This window comes from Epinephelus moara, chromosome 22 (assembly GCF_006386435.1).
Source record: "Epinephelus moara isolate mb chromosome 22, YSFRI_EMoa_1.0, whole genome shotgun sequence".
Classification (NCBI taxonomy): domain Eukaryota; kingdom Metazoa; phylum Chordata; class Actinopteri; order Perciformes; family Serranidae; genus Epinephelus; species Epinephelus moara.
This window is the reverse complement of record NC_065527.1, coordinates 34,494,282-34,511,221: the sequence shown is the minus strand read 5'-3', so window position 1 is coordinate 34,511,221 and position 16,940 is coordinate 34,494,282. Positions and strand designations below refer to the sequence as shown.

Here is a 16,940-nt window from a genome sequence, read left to right as displayed (position 1 = left end):
CTCATGCATTGAGTAAGTTATAGTGGGAGTTGACTAATGTATGTAAACTCTAGTCTTGCATAGCCAGATCTATCTCCTAAGGGCTGTCTCAGCACTGGAGAAAGGTCTGGCATCACTAATTAACTTTCTGCTATAGGGAAAAAAATGCTCTGGCTTGTTTTTGTTTCTTTAACACAATCACAGTCATCTTGGACAGCAAAATAATGTGTGGGATGAACTTATTTTGGTGGTGGGACTGCATGTGTGGAGGCTAGCGCTGTCATTAAAATGCCCCCATTAAAGAAAACGCCACAAAAACATAAACAGCTGTGTGTCACTGTGTTATTCAACTTTTAGTGATAAAAAAGCACAAACATAATTTGATAATCGGAGCCCAGGCTACAGGTGAAGCCTGACCATACTTAAGCTCTGGAAGAGCTCATTGAACCTGTTAACACCACAGGCAATTTGCTGGCTGAATGTGGCTCGAGCAGAATATTATTACAACGATACCACAGAAGCTTGAGTGAAGTGGAAAAGATAGGTACATTAGTGAAGTCAAATGGGAGGGCGAAGGTCAGCCGAAATCAGTGGCTGAATGGCAGGTTTTTAGTCACAGTCTACATGCAGTGGGTCAGACCTGTATGCTCACCCCTGTAGGGGTCTCTCTTGTCAAGAAAGAGCGATAAATCTCTATTGACCAATCAACTGACTGCAGCTCCACCTTTTAGTATTGGATCAGTGTGCTAGGTACCTGAACAGAGAGGTAACGAAAAAACTGGAACTGTTCTATTGGTACCATCCACAACTTCTGACGATGGAAACATAAAAATAACGGTTCCAACGTGTAACAAAGAGAAGTGACTGAACTGAATCGGACTGCTTGGTGGAAATGAGTCTGTCATGAGGCAACATTCCTACAGGAGGAGACAGTACCTTGGCCTCTTGAGGACTGGAGGCTTGATGTTGTACTTGTCACCCAGCTGCGGGGCAGTGGGCGCCTTCTTAGCAAGAGCCACATTGGGAGTGTCCATCTCCAATCCTGCACAACACAAAACATATTAATTATCTTGTACAGAACTTCTTCAAAGACAACTTTCAGGGCTAACTACATCCCTGCTCATCAGCTGAAGTTTACCTATGGACCGAATCTTTGTGTGGCTGGGTGCATGAGCTTTCGGTTTCTCTTTCTTCTTCTCTTCATCTCCACTCCTTTCCTTTAAATCCCGCACTGTTACCTTGCCCTCTTCTTTTTTCTTTTTCTTATCTAGAAGATGAAGAAAGAGTTTGTCACTACCTGTTAGAAGATAGGAGGTGCAGATAGGAGGCACCGTTTACAATTGGTACAGAATGCGGGGATCACAACAGCATCACAGCTGTTTTAGCCTCAAAGCTGTGGAACAAACTTCCCTTTAACATTAAATCAGCTGAGTCAGTTCCTCAGTTTAAAAAGCTGTTAAAAACCACCTGCACAGACTGGCATTTGTATAACATTGTATAATTTTGTATGTGTGTGTATGTATTTTAGGTACATACATATATCATTCTTACATTGCATTTTCTATAAATGATGTTCTTCTACTTCTTTGTTTTCTCATATTGCATGACATTGTACTGTGAAGCACTTTGTAACTCTGGTTTAGAAAAGCATTATAGAAATAAAGTTATTATTTTTCAAAAGAGAAACCATCAGCCTATACCGGCAGGAGAGTTGCTGCTGCTTGACACACTCTGAGAGCGGATTGTAGCCATCCAGCCATCCACTAGCACAGACGCCAACTTCCTGAGCTCTAAAAGGAAAGGACAAGTATGTTAGTGGGATACACACAACTGACATATACACGCAGAGTTTAGATTGGATTTTTGATGTACAGGCAAACTGACCTTCGGTTTCTGCACTCTTGCTAAGCTGCTTCACCAGCTTGGCTGTGTTGTTCTAAGAGACAGACAAAAAAGCACATTATGGGACGTCGGTAGCGTAGTGGATAGTGCTGGTGCCCCATATACAGAGGAGATGCCTCCATATACAGAGGGTTCGACTCTGGCTCGCGACCATTTGCTGCATGTCCTCCCCCCACTCTCTTTTTCCCCCAGTGTCCCCCATGTCACACTCTCCTGTCAATTATAGGCAAAAGCCCCAAAAAATAATCTTTAAAAAATAATAATAATTTTTTTTTTTTTTTTTTTAAAAGCACATTATTATGTCTCTGTCATAGTCTTTTTTCCATCTCCATTGTTTTGTACAGTGATTCATAGTGATAAGTTTCATTTTTGTGTGTATCTTCTGTTTTTATGCTGCTCCTTTAATTGCCTTTCTTGCCTTTTTTACAAAGCTGAATTTGAGAATTATGCAAATGAAACTCAATTCTACCTGTACTGTCCTGTAGCTGCACAAATGGCAATAAATCAATCAACCAATCTATCTATGTAAGATGCTACAGTAACCTGTATGGCTTACTGTGGGAATGTTCTGGTGGACAGACTGAGACAGTACCTGTTTGAGGTGGTCCACTTTGAGAGGCAGCTTCTGCAGTGTGAGCAGGATGAGCTGCAGCAGGGGGGTGTTGTTGGTACTTTTGGAGTAGGTGAGCCAGGAGTTGAGCATCCTGTAACCACCAACTCTGATAAACCTGGATGAAGGAGGGAACAACATATTCATAACAAAGGACTAAGATGGTCACTAATTACACTTGCAGATCAATTAGAATATGGTAATGATTGCTGAGATTATTATAAGTAGTTATTTTTAGAGTAGATGTTGCATAGATTCCCTTACATAATGCTGCTGGTGCTACTCTGTGACTGAGTCTCTCACTACTTTGGCAGATTTACATTCGCTATACTGAGTATTTCTGTCAGGATGTGGGACTGAGTCAAAATCATCTACAGTGTGTGCAGTTTGACGGCACTGAGGAAGAAGATTTACCAGGCTTTGGATAAAAAAAAAAAAACACAATACTTGTTTGTAGGATACATTCACTGTTGGATTAAGTATGTCTGTGTGGTTTGTTGATAGAGGCTGCTACAGAGTGCAATAAGCTGTATGTTCTCAAGGAAGATGAAAAAGCAAATTACAAAGTTTCTTTAAGGTTTCTTGTTAATTATCTTTATATTATCCCATGATTTATGGTAATATTGTTTGGGCAAATACATACCCTTCAAATCTGCATAAACTTTACTTGCTGCAATAATGATTTATAAGATTGGCAACTTTCTGATTTTAATGAGGCCTTTGTTTCACTGATCACGAAACTAATGAATAACCTTCTTTTAGTATATGATATAAATATTCATCAGATATGAGTGTCTATATATAAATACATGTTCTCATCTTCCTCTCTACCATCATCCCTTAGCAAATTCTTTAAATTTCGCTGATCAAATTCATTCATATAATACCAGACAGGTTAATCAGCTCGACCGTCCTTTTTACAAACTGAAACATGGCCAGTACTCCCTCGGATATTGTAGTATACACATTTGGAACACCAAAGTACATGATGTCGGGAGCCCTTTATCCTTACAACATTTTAAAAATATATTATCATTACATTTAACTTATGATGTCTAATTATCTCTTAACTTGTATATTAACACATTTCCCCCCTTTTTCCTCTGCACTGTGTTCTATTTATTTCTTGATTTTTATTGGATTATTTTCCACTGACTGCTCAGGGTGCTTCATGTCATTTACCATTTGCTTATTTTGTATAATGTTAGTTTAGTTCTTTTGTCTACTTTTCTCCCCTTTTTTGTCATAGTCTGTTTTTCTCCTGAAGTTGAGGGGAGGTCCGTTTGTATAAGCCTGTGGCTTCTTGACCTCTCCTAACACAATTCCTTTCTTTTTTACCATCAGAAAACACCATAATGTGAAACTGTGTTAAGAGAACAAACAGAGCTTTAACTTGATATTGACTCAAGAAACATTTACTTACAATGTGGTATGGTTCCAGCCCTACTTATGATTCATTTATGCACTTGATTGTTTTTGAGTTTTTTTTAGTTTGAATACTTCTCTATTTTTGTAAATTGCTTTTAAAAGAGCAGTATTCTTTTGTATAGTGTATGTTTATTTCATCCTCATTTCACTAGTTTTGAATTTTACAAGAGTGGACTTTGAAACTCTAAAAAAAGCTAGTAAGTAAACCTTGAGTTGAGCTTATATTTGAGTTAACGTTTTTTGTTAGTCTACAGTTTTTACAATTGAATGGAATGCCTTCATACTTTGATCCATACCAGTTTTAATATTAATTAAGAACAAGAATTACAGTATATAGTGTTGACAGTAGAGTTAGGTCCCACCTGTTAAGCACATCATGGGATTTTGTCTGCAGGAGGATGTTCAGGTACATACATCTACTGACCATCTTGGTTGAACCTTTCATCAGGCTGCATTGAAAAGAGCAAAGGTGTTACAATATCACCTAGTGTAAGAGTTAGGATTCAATTAATCAGTTAAAGGTCATGTCACGTCCAGGAACAGTTCCTCACCTAAACACCTTTGGGACTCCCTCCAGGCTGCGGAGCTCTCCATCCTTCCCCAGCAGAGCCTCCACACCCTTCAAAATCTCTCTGGGGTCCACTGGTTCCCCTGCCATGTCTGAAATACACACCTCAAAATATTAATACACATGCCAACAGGACACAGGTGTATTATATTTTCTGGTATGTACAAGAAGCATTTGGACTTTGAGGAGGTATTACAATGCTCTTTAGTAGGGACTTTTTACCTGCCAAAAAGAAAAGCTCCATGCTACAGAATTCCACCCAAACTATCTTAAGGTATCAAACCTCAACTACTTCAATCTGTTTTGTTCCAAAAATGTACCATCAAGACTCTAAGCTGCTTAACATCAATCACACAAAAATCTAAACTGCATCAGGCCAACAAGGTCAGAGTACAGACGGATTCACCCCACCACTGACCATCATCCATAATTATCTCACTTCAATGATCCAGTGGGCAACTACACCAGCCTGTCTGTGTAAAGGACATTCCGTCAACATCTTGGTCCAAAGAACCGACACACAACACCCAAATCAGATCAACACCTGGAACTTGCCAACAAGGACTCATCAGATTTACTGAGTTTGGTCAGCAGCATATTCTCTTACAAAGCAAGTCACAGCAGTGATTCAGGAGCACACCACTCTCACCTACTATCCAGTTAATGATTGGTATATCAGGCTTTGAAAAAATAAGTAATGTTAATCTGGATTGATGATTGGGCTGACATGTTCACACACAAATCAGCAGCCCCAGACAGTTGCTCCCTGCCACACAGCACTCAGTTGCTCTGGCAGTCAAACATCCACAGTGCAGGAAGACTTCCATGTGCTGGCTCATACTCGGGATTCTTGGAGTGCTTCACAGGGCCAACTTGACACCAGCTTAGCAGGGGCAAGTGACGGATGCTGTAACTTATTCCAAGTGCCTCCAGAATGTGTCCTCTATGGGACTTTGCACAGAACATTTAGACTGACAGAATATTAATTATAGAGTGAGGGGCATTACAGACTATGATTGAAATAACAGCAGTAATGCTGAGAACTAAACTGCACATTATTAAATAGCAAACAAAATTAAACACATTCACTATTAATTGACTTATTTTTATTTACCTAAATTTTCTTTACTGAAAGATTTCGCTGATCATATCAGACCTAACTATTAATATATATTAAGTAGCTAGAATGTTTTTTTCACAAATATACATATTATCTCCATATGTATCAAACACAAAACAAAGTAAAGGGTCAAAGTTCTGTTCAAGTGAAAAAAAGCCGAAGAGATTAATTTTTGAAAGAAATGTTACTGGTAATGATTCATCAAATTTTTAATGCCACACGCCTATCACAATCATTCACATTTATGCAAAAATGCAACTTAAACAAGGAGAATAGTAACAGAAGCATCAATAGTGCCTTGTAAAACCCCATTTTTACAATTTAATGATTAAATAAATGGTACAAATTAAAATGATATGCACCAATTAAGTTAAGTGTGATTGGAGGTATTCGTATCAAGTATGAAATGCTTGAAAACTGTAGCATTAGTCTGATAAATACTCAGTGGTGACTCAGACTACAGTGGTGTTAATGACATCACTATCGACTGTTCCAGCCAGGGGTAGATATCAGGGGACTTACTGCCGCCTACAGGTCACTTTATGTTTACACACTGGCACTGTTCTGTCTATGTAGTTACACAATGGAAAATGCATTACAAATAAATAAAAAATAAAACTGTTAGTGCAACATCCAATAACATTGGTCATAACTGTCACACATTAATCTGACAGTAAAACAAACTCATGAATGAAAGGCATTTAATGTTTAATAATTTCCATCAGTCTAAGTACTAACTATGAAAAAAAATCAATGATCCAGACAGACAGCCAACACCAAGTCATTTGGCCATTATGAATGTCTTCAATTTTATGAATCTAAAAAATGTTCATGACAAAAGGTGTTATTAATAGCCTAACCTGTAAATGGTTCCTGATAGAACTGCTTGGGTTGACTCTTATAAGCATGCACATATTTTTCTATGTTTATATATTTTATGATGAAACTGTTTTCGTGCCAATTTATCAACTCAAGTACACAACCGGCAACCCTGTTGGAAATCAATTCATTGGAAATGTCATGATGTGAGGAATCAGTTAGGTCTTACCCGTGTAACTGTTGTAGTAGAAGTTTTATAAAGTCTCAGACCTCCACAACACTGCAAATAACCCAATTCCTGTAAATGTCACAATTGTTACACATATACACAAAATCAGTGTTAAAACATGCCCCTGGTTCCTGGTTCAGTGGGGGAAAGAACATTATTTGTGCATAGTCATTCTGTGTATCACTGATACATTATTGTAAAACAAAATAGGAATGTACTCAATGACCAAGCATTCTACTACATAGATATATACATATATACACACACACACACACATCTGTGCAACAACAGACTTGACTATGACTAAGGCAACAAGACATATTCATCAACACCAAACAAAACTAATCAAATAGCAATGTAAAACGCCCTCGGTTATATAAGAGCAGCTCATGCAGCCTATAAAAGGCTTGCGCTGAACCTGACATGTGTCATAGCTGAGAACAAGCTTGCTCCTGTGGCTAAGTTGCTTGTCAAAGGGGAGGGAGCTGGAGACTGACTACTAATCAGGGCCCTCCCTCCGTTAACCACTTCGACGACGGCAAACCAATCCCTACACAAGCAACAATGGCTCTTCTTGTTAAGACCGTGCTGGTTGATTGGAAAACAAGTCGACGAGCACCACATATCTACTGAATCTTACGCGAATTGCAGTCAGAAAATGCGATGGACATCAGTCTACTTTTTTCTGCATTTCAGTTTTGAAAGAACTCCCAAATGTTGCTCCGAGAACACGTCTAGCCCCCGGAGCTGTCCGAGGACGAAAGGCAAACCACAACCCGTCCACCATATTGCCAATCCCGACTGTTAGTGCTTCGCAAGACCACTTCGCTTGAGTCATCCTGCAATCTTTATCCACAGATTGCCGAGTACATGATGCGTGCTTTCGGGAAGTCCCTGTGTTTTAATTACCGAAATATCAACACACAGTGCTTCATTAAGTATGTCCACAATCCTCATGCTAACGCAATCTTTATGTATAGATTGCGGTGGGTGTTCGTTCCGTGGAGCAGCCCCTACAAAACAAGTCTGGCAGGCAAAAAGTCCGACTTCATGAGCTGGAATTTGCTTTCTAACAATTATGCCTACGGCAATCTTTATGAATAGATTGCTTATGGTTATTTTACGAATTTACTCAGTATTTAGTTTTATTTGTACAACTCGTCCATTCCGTCTCACACACAAAGAAACGGAGCCTTGTGCCTCCGTCTACTTTCCTGTGTGAGCTCATACTATAACATTGCTTATACCCAAATTATTTGCCAAGAACCAAGCTAATGGACGGTGCCAGCTAACTAGCTAGTTAGCTTATCATCTACAACCATTTTCATTTAATTGATCTCGATTCAATTTAACTTCAAAGTCAACTTACTATTGATACTATAGATCCTCAGCGTCTCGGGTGTAATAGAGTGTGCTTTTCAGGCACTTATATCTCTTATTTCATAAATTTTATATCGTCAACCTTCATGGTTTTAATATCAACTGAAAGAGTTCTTATGGGTGGGGCTGTGATAGCTAAAAGCTAACGTTAGCCTTTCCTTCAGGAACAAACTGGAGGCAAAAATAGTAGTCAAATGTCCATTACTTGAAGAAAAAAAATATGAATTTGAGTAGAGTTGTTCAAAGTCCTCGACGCTTCAGTCTTCGGCAAAGCAAATTCATACCTGCAAAACACACAACAAACACACATTTAATTTCAAGTCTTGACAAATTTCGTCGTCCTTCGTAGTTATTCAAGTACTTTGTTGATTTTTGAAGACATACTGTAGTAATTTCACATGTTAGACGGACAAAATCTTGACAATAACACTTCCTGTCTTACTGACATGACTTACCTCTGAACAAATCCAGGAATGAGGTCGAAGAGGACGGACTTGGCTTTTATACTTAGTGACGTTTTTTACGTCACGGCCAATGTTTTTCTCAGTTTTCGCTGTAACAAAATGGTGGACATGTGTCTTTCTCTGCCCAGTGAAGGGCATAATGGCGTATTACACATTTTGGAAACTGTTACATTGAATTATTCCCCAGATTTTCATTAAAAGTTGAGTGTATTTGCATTATTGATTATGTATTAAAGAACACTAACAAATGGTATTGACGTAATTGGGTTGTAGTCATTATTTTATTTATAAATGTAGTTAATAATATTTCTTAAAAATGGCGATTGGTTTGTCTGTCCTGGTTGGGATGGTCACATGCACCAGTCACCCAGAACGCAACATTTTAACAATCATCTATGACCAACAGAGTAAAAAAAAATTACAAATTGTTGTTTTACACACAATATAAAGCAATTAGTATTGTTAAAATTTTGAAATAAAATAAAATAAAATAAAACGATATTTACTGAATTATCGCTTGAACTTTTACCTTTCACCTTCACCCCCACTGAAAGAAAATGGCGGCCTCCTTCCAAGGCATCGTTAAGGTTTTGTGCCGTGTGTCGCCTTCAATTTCGCATCCATTACGACAGTATCAGGTATTTCTTGTAACTATGCTGTGATATACACATTAGCCGATTCATTTATGTGTGAGCAGTTTGTTCTGAGAAGTCAGATGAAACACAGTATCTGAGAGTACAATGAGATGTCGTGTAACCTTACGGTAAAAATTACCCTTGCGCTAACTTGATTAAATTAGAAAATGACAACTTCTCGGCAATAATTCGCGCTGTATACAACACAGGAAACTGTATTCTGACGGCTCAGTGTTACATTTCTTACCCTCCCAGCAGCACGGCATTCAAAGACCAGTGGTTCATAGCATTTCGGCAGTTTTAAAGTTAGGCCAAACAATAGGGAGCCAAGTGCGTTTCATGTTGACCGACTCATATACATCCATGTAGTAATGGGTCTCATGCATCCGTCACATTTGGCTGAAGGTGTTGGGGATGAGGTGATGATACAGTGGTGAGATGATTTTCTTTTGCATCCAGTCCTGTCTGCAGAGGCTCCCTGTGAGATCATGCCCCACTCTCTCTCCATTCGGACTTCCAAGTCACTTTTTCTGCAAAGCAACATCACTCCAGGATGAAGTTGCTGCTCAGGCTGCCGAGGCTCTCTGCCGTTACAAGGACAGACCCTGGGATTATCTGGAGAGTGAAGGTACCTAAAAGAGTTAAATCTCATTTGTATCCACATACTTGGTTTTACTTATATTCCTTTCTCCTGACAGAGTACATTGAGAGATATGGAACCAATTCAGTATGGGTGGGGTATAGGAGGAACCACAAAGGAGGCATCCCCCCACAGAAGACACGCAAGACCTGCATTGTAATATTTCTCTTTTAATCCATCTTTCATCAGTTCCATGCATCACATCTGTCATGTAAAGTGACATTAACACTGATTCTGTCTCTGTAGAGAGGTGACAAGATATGTGGAAACCCCTGTCCGGTTTGTCGGGATCCAAACATTATCATCCACTATCAGGTGAGTGAGGGTCCTAAGGACAGAGGGATGTCGTATGCTGTAAAGCCCTGTGAGGCAAATTGTGATTTGTGATATTGGGCTTTATAAATAAAATTGATTGATTGAATTGATTGAGTTAGTGTCTCAGTCACACTTATGGTCATTGAGTTACACTACACTGTAGTGTTCTGTTAGACATCAGTCATCAGTCTTTTGCCTCTGAGACTTGTATTGTAACCAAGCACTATGCCTGCTCATGTCACTAATTTGTTTGTTTTTTTAAAAAAAGGAATACTTGTCCACAATATTTGAACCTGGAGCATCTTACTGCATAAATGGACTGGGTATTATAGGTAACAGCCCAAGTTCAGACGAGGAGGAAGGTCTGATATTATTTTCTAGGGATGCATGATATGGGATTTTTTGCCGATATCCAATATGCTGATATATAACAACTAATTCAAATGGTAACAGATACTGATACCAATATATCCATTTTTTTCTCTACCTAAGTTTAGTGATCTTCAAGCCTCTTCCGTAGTGGAATTAACATCATATTATGTATGGATACTCTTATCATGATGGCCCACCAGCAGATGGAGACATGAAATAGAATGCTTTTCAATGTATGTAATATTCATACATCATGCAAAATAAGAAAAAGCATATTGGCTGATTGTGATAGTTCATTTTAAAGCAAATATTGGCCAATACCGATAATGTTGGCCAATTCTGATAGTTTATTTTAAAACCAATATCGGTCAATGCCAATAACGTGCTGACATTATCATGCATCCCTGCTATTTTCAGAATGGGATTTGGTTGAATCCTCACTCAACCATGGTACACTACACGTGCAGCCTCACAATTCTATCACAGAACACCACCTTGACAGAGCCTCAGATAATAATTTGCAGAATGCTCCATTTCAGTGCGATATCCTCTGCAGTTCAAACAGGATTTGTACATCCTTGTGGCTGTGGCTTCATTGTTCTTCTGAGCTGATGAGACACATTTCTATTCAAAAATCAGTGAGAAAGATAGTCAAATTTTTTATCATACTGTGCTTCTGTAAAGTTGTTTCAGTATAAAAAAAAAAAGAGGAGACTAGAGTACAATGAGTAGAATGTGCTTTAAATACAAGGACCACAAGAAAAATGGTTTAGGAATTCAAGTAAAATCTGGGTCACAGCATTTTGTCAAAATCCGTGGGCATCAGCCATCCAATGTAAATCACCATAATCAGACTGATCTAGTCTAGACTAATCTAGACTGATTAAACTGATAAAAATCTAAATTCCAAAGGTAAAATATCTGAGAAGTATACACCAGCCACATTACTTTTGTCATAAACACATATAACAAGCTCTATTTTTATAAGAATCCTAAAATGTGGTTATTAAAGAACTGTGACCTTGATATTCACTGAGTGGGACATTTTACAGTATAAAATTAAAGTACTGACCATGAAAGCACTGTTTCTAAATGACCTCATATTTCGTGTTACTCATCATCAGTACAATGAATGTTAAGTTAGTTGGCAGTAGTTTCTTTCAGAACTGCACCAAGTAATGTTCAAGGACAAAATTAAAACAAAGTTTCATTAGTGGTTTCAAACAAATCAAATGAAGTTGCAGTTGGATGGTATGAATAATAAAAATGTATATTTACTCTTTGTGTAATGAAACAACAGGCAGCAGTTTCTTCATTGTAAACTAATAAACAAAAGATGCAAAGTGAGAGGTTTCATTTTAATAGTCATGTTAGTAAAAACTACCGCAAGCTTCACTTGGTGTTACAGGTTCCAAAAGGAACCATGAATATTTTAGCCAGCGAACAACATGAGCCTGTTTCACAATTAACTGTGTATTTTGTAAGATTGTTCGAATTGGCAGGTTAATAATAAGCAGAAGGCTAACACTAGGTTAACAGCAGATCTGCAATTATATCTGAATCATGCCATCACAATGTAAAAAAACCCCCAAAAACAGAAAAACCTAACTACATTTTTGTTAATTTTCTAAAACCACTGACGAGGAGCTGATTCCAACAAGCACGTCCCCACTGTGTTTAGTGTCCCCTGGAAAAAGTTTCCACTGGCTTGGTGTGCTACTTGCAGGGCTTTTCTGCACAATTTTCTCTATCTAGTTGAGTTTTCTTTATTTGCTACCTATTCTAGATGGTGATGTGTTGTCAAGTTGATGTTTTTTAAAATTGTGTTTTGCTTATTTGTATATTTTCTTTATTTGAAGTGTTGAGCTCTCAGGGCCACAGTAATATTGGCAGTAAAGAATTAGCTGTTGTGGTATCAAAATCACATCATCAGGGCACAGTTCCATATAACATGTATAGCTTTATGTTGTGACATTGTGCAGTTCAACTGATTACCTCATTTCCTCTACGATGGTATGCCAACCCAAATGCATCTTCTCCTGCAGAATGTGAAACTGTTGCAGCAGTTCATTAGTCCCCACAGTGGAATGGTGTATGATCCCACTCTGACTGGTGAGTCAATATGTCACCAAAGTGAGCACATGTATTGATGCATAAGGGTCTTCTAGTCCACTATCAGATGGTTCATGTTGTGTTGGTTGTACTATCTGCAGGTGTGTGTATGAAACAGCAGAAGAAGCTTCATGAGACCATCAACACAGCAAGAGATCATGGTACGTAACACCAAACAACACTTCAGATTATGAGGATAAAAGGACTTCCAAAGGGCTGGGGAAACTTATTGCATCAGAATGGGGAAGAAAGGTGACTTCTGTGACGTTAAACATGGCATGGTTGTTGGTGCCAGACAGACTGGACTGAGAATTTCAGAAACTACTGATCTACTGGGATTTTCATGTACAACCATTCCTAAGGTTTACAGAGGATGGTGCGAAAAAGAGAAAATATCCAGTGAGCGACAGTCCTCTGGGCCAAAATTCCTTGTTGATGTCAGAGGAGAATGGCCAGACTGGATGAGAGACAGGCATCAGTAACTCAAATAACCAGTCGTTACAACCAAGGTATGCAGATGACCATCTCTGAACAAACAACACATTAAACCTTGAAGCAGATGGGCTACAGCAACAGAAGACCACACAGGGTGCCACCTCAGTTAGCTAAGAACAGGAAAGTGAGGCTACAATTCACACAGGCTCACCAAAATTGGACAATAGAAGATTGAAAAAAACGTTGCCTGGTCTGATGAGTCTTGATTCTGCAGCGACATTCAGATGGTTGGGTCAAAATTTGGCATAAGCAACATGAAAGCATGGATTCATCCTGCCTTGTATCAATGGTTTATGCTGGTGGTTTACTGGTGTGGGGATATTTTCTTGGCACACTTTGGGCCCCTTAGTACCAACTGAGCATTTAAACAGCCTACCTACCTGAGTATTGTTGCAGACTGTGTCCATTCCTTTATGACCACAGTGTACCCATCTTCTGATGGCTACTTCCAGCAGGATAACACGCCATGTCACATGGCATACTTACAGGTACCCTCAGTAAATGTGACTCTGGATTGCCACCTAGTGGCAGCAGAAAAGTACAATTTCCCATGTCCCCTGTACAACCCAGTATTTTTCAAAAGCTAATCCTAAATTAGGTTTTGACTTTCAGTCTTGCTACATGTTATATTAGGACTAAGGCTGCATTTTAATAGGAATTTGTTAAAAGTTATAAAGTATCTTCATCTCAAATTAGTTCACAGCTGCCTCAGGTGAGATGGATCGAGGAGTAAAAGATAGAAACTGATCTGGCAAATTTTCAAATCCAGTAGGGCTGCACGATTGATTGTTAAAAGATCACACTCTTGATTCAGGCATAAATGCAATCTCATTTCTGAAGGATAGCCATTCTGCCATCTTTGCTTTGGAGAATTGCATATTTAAAATGAGTGCTCATAATTTGTCCCAGCTGCAGCACGCACAATTGCACTTCTAGGCTGACAGTCTTCCTGAACCTGCCACTTTGCTAACAATTAACCAATCAAATTAGCCACAAGCTATCTGTGAGGTCAGGCCATAGATGACCAAAACAAAAATGTGATTCTCATTTATCAAGAATTGTGCAGCCCTAAAATACAGTAGACTGTTTTTAAGACCTCAGCAGCCATTGGGGTAATGAGAGTGACTGGTATTAATTTGCAACACTTGTGGATGTCCTGCCACTATATTCATTTTATGCAAAGGCCCAGTAAAATACTGCTGATAGAAATTAGGATTATCACCTTAAATTTAGCCTTTTTGCTTTTTGGTATTGCAACTTCAATATGGGGATGTGATTCAGAGGTGTGGAAATCATATGACTTGGACTCAAATCTCGATTTGAGTCACAGATTTGATCCCTTTAACTTTCACGTCTGTCCGTCCTGGAAGAGGGATCCCTCCTCAGTTGCTCTTCCTGAGGTTTCTACCGTTTTTTTTCCCCGTTAAAGGTTTTTTTTTGTGGGGAGTTTTTCCTTATCCGCTGCGAGGGTCATAAGGACAGAGGGATGTCGTATGCTGTAAAGCCCTGTGAGGCAAATTGTGATTTGTGATATTGGGCTTTATAAATAAAATTGAATTGAATTGAAATTCAAAAAATACTTGCAAATGACTTGAACTTTGACACCAATGACTTGTGACTTCACTGGGACTTAAGCCTTTGGACAAGAAAGTATTTGATACCTTTCCTCAAGCCCAAAGATTGAAAAGTTATTAAGTGTGCTGCAAATCCTTTTATTTCCTTCATATCCTGCACTGTTTCCCTGTGTGTAATTAGCACAGCAGCACTCTGCCACTGCTAAATGATGAGCGCCGCTGCAGTATTTAAAAATCTCCCGGTATGCAATCAACTCGCCCTCTCTACTTAAGCAGCCAGAGCAGGTGATGAGTGAGGGTTATAAATTGAACACCTGCAGATAAGGGTACTGATCGATTGGCCAACGTTCAATCTCAATAGTTTGAAGGATGATCATAAGAGCTGACCAGATATTGCCAAACACCAAGCATAATTTCTCTGCACGCTGCTAAAATAGCTTCCCTGGTTTGGGGTTCTGACAAATTGAAGCTCACACTTATCAGTGTTGGGATAGCGTGCTACTTTTGTAATTTATTACGTAATATATTGCGTTTTAGCAGTAACAAAGTAATATAATGCGTTACCAATAGGATTTTGGATATTACATTTACAATGTCTCGTAGTGTGTTCATCCACATTGAGCCATACTGCTGCACCTCCACCAGTGTGCCAACAGAAAAAATATCATCCAAAGGTGGTTGTGTGTTGTCATGTCATTACAGACGACATTATAGAAAGGTGCCAATAATTGGCACATGTGGAGAGACATTTTATCAAACGTAATCTGACATCTACAAGAAAGAAAAATTGTTTTACATAAAGTATCTTACACATTTGGGATTAAAAAGAAATTGACGTTTTTTCCCAAATACAGGATTACTTTACAGCAAGACAGGCCAGAAACACAAAAATTCATTCTGTTATGGTTAATAGTGCTTCATGCTTTGAAAGTGCAATGTCAGCACTACTTTTTTATGATAAATTTCAGTTGCACTTGTTGTAATGAACATGTTTCAACAGATAAATACAAATTTTTAAAAGCATTCATGATATTTGTAATTTATTATTTACTCTTAAAATGGCATGACATTTGGTCAAGAGTGCATTATTACTTGTTTAGGACTCAAAACTCTAGGACTTGACCTACCTGGGACTTGCAAAACAACGACTTGGTCGCACCTCTGATGTAAATACTACAAATGCAGCTTTTGAGTCGGATGCTTTGTAAATGTAATATCATTTAGATGCAGTTTTGAAATTGTTTGCATTTATAGATATTATAATCTCAAGTGTGCCCTGTTGTGAGAGTGGAAAACCCTGTTGGAGCACTGACTCATTGAAAAGCCAGTGGTGAAGCAGCTTGTTGGAGTGGGGCACAGCAGGTTCTGCAGGTTAGGTGAACTGAAGGAATTTCTCTGTGATGTCATCAGATGGTTAAAGTGATTATTTTAATAACGGAACCAGTCAGGCATCAATTCCAACACCCTGTCTTCTCTTTCAGGCTTACTCCCCTTTCAGATTCCATATGTGGAATTTTCAGGGGAGGATTACTCCAATACCCATGATGCTGTGGGGTCCACACCACCTCCTCATTCCTTAACCTCGGGTGACACCTGGTATAAATGGTACACTGAAATAACACCTGATGAGACTGAAGTGGCCAAGGTGAAGAAGACATACAAGGCTTACTTAAAGTGATGGAGACTCCAGAGGCAGTTCATTTGGTGATATCGTTGTGATGTTGCTGCCCGTAATGCAATAACTGTCTGGTTTGCTATACATATGTACATCTACTGGACCATGTGAATTTCATATCCTTCTGGTATGTAAATAAACTGCACAATAGAAACATGGAGAAAAAATTGTTTCATTTTATTGTTTAGCTTTTGTAGATCTTGAGGAGACACATTTTTACCTCCTATATTTATAGAAATCAACAGTAGGAACCACCCTCCAGGATCTGTTCAACTTCATGCTGTTACAGGTGTTCTAGACCAGAAGATAGGGAAAAGATAGCCCCAACAAAGCCAACCTTTTACTTAGCAATGTTTAATAGAGAGAAAAGCCAACTGGGCCCAGATGGAGTGTGTGTAGCATACGACGGAGGGACACGGTGCAGCACAGCATTGTGTCCTGACAGTGGCTGTGTGATCAAGGGTTGACCTTGTTGACCACTGTCTCTCCCAGGGACTCCAGCACCTCCCGCTTGTAATCGTCAAAGTCTCCATCAATCTGGTTGATAGTACAGTCCTCCACCACCCACAGCTGGCACTGAGTCTCTGTGATGAGCCGGGCGTCGTGACTCACAATGATCACAG

General features: G+C 39.0%; 3 protein-coding genes across 6 annotated transcripts in view; 1 reads left to right on the top strand and 2 right to left on the bottom strand.

Moving 5' to 3' along the window:
• The window catches only part of ppp1r10 (protein phosphatase 1, regulatory subunit 10), a 21,976-nt gene extending 12,412 nt beyond the window's left edge, over positions 1-9,564 (bottom strand). Inside the window, exons 1-10 of one of the 4 annotated variants that reach the window (XM_050033977.1) lie at positions 8,491-8,571; positions 8,025-8,319; positions 6,656-6,724; positions 4,471-4,579; positions 4,282-4,368; positions 2,474-2,609; positions 1,864-1,915; positions 1,680-1,769; positions 1,118-1,246; positions 916-1,021 (exon numbers count right to left, since the gene is read on the bottom strand). In XM_050033977.1, the coding sequence (XP_049889934.1) occupies positions 916-1,021; positions 1,118-1,246; positions 1,680-1,769; positions 1,864-1,915; positions 2,474-2,609; positions 4,282-4,368; positions 4,471-4,577 (707 nt within the window). In that variant the 5' untranslated portion in view covers positions 4,578-4,579; positions 6,656-6,724; positions 8,025-8,319; positions 8,491-8,571. The other 3 variants (XM_050033976.1, XM_050033974.1, XM_050033975.1) reach the window with 3 other exon arrangements.
• mrps18b (mitochondrial ribosomal protein S18B) lies at positions 9,009-16,484 on the top strand. Its single transcript, XM_050034029.1, has 7 exons — positions 9,009-9,137; positions 9,594-9,762; positions 9,833-9,930; positions 10,021-10,089; positions 12,507-12,573; positions 12,675-12,734; positions 16,124-16,484. Exons 1-7 carry the CDS (start codon positions 9,057-9,059, stop codon positions 16,318-16,320), a joined length of 741 nt encoding a protein of 246 aa, XP_049889986.1. The 5' UTR covers positions 9,009-9,056; the 3' UTR covers positions 16,321-16,484.
• Positions 16,472-16,940, bottom strand: part of abcf1 (ATP-binding cassette, sub-family F (GCN20), member 1) — a 57,587-nt gene continuing 57,118 nt past the window's right edge. Inside the window, exon 25 of the mRNA XM_050033973.1 lies at positions 16,472-16,940. Within this exon, the coding sequence (XP_049889930.1) occupies positions 16,774-16,940 (167 nt within the window). The 3' untranslated portion in view covers positions 16,472-16,773.

Excerpts from the sequence above, each read along its gene's own strand:
- mrps18b (XM_050034029.1), top strand. The coding sequence starts at position 9,057 with ATGGCGGCCTCCTTCCAAGGCATCGTTAAGGTTTTGTGCCGTGTGTCG. Across the intron at positions 9,138-9,593 it reads ATCCATTACGACAGTATCAG|TCCTGTCTGCAGAGGCTCCC; the intron begins GTATTTCTTGTA and ends TTTTGCATCCAG. Across the intron at positions 10,090-12,506 it reads ACATTATCATCCACTATCAG|AATGTGAAACTGTTGCAGCA; the intron begins GTGAGTGAGGGT and ends CTTCTCCTGCAG.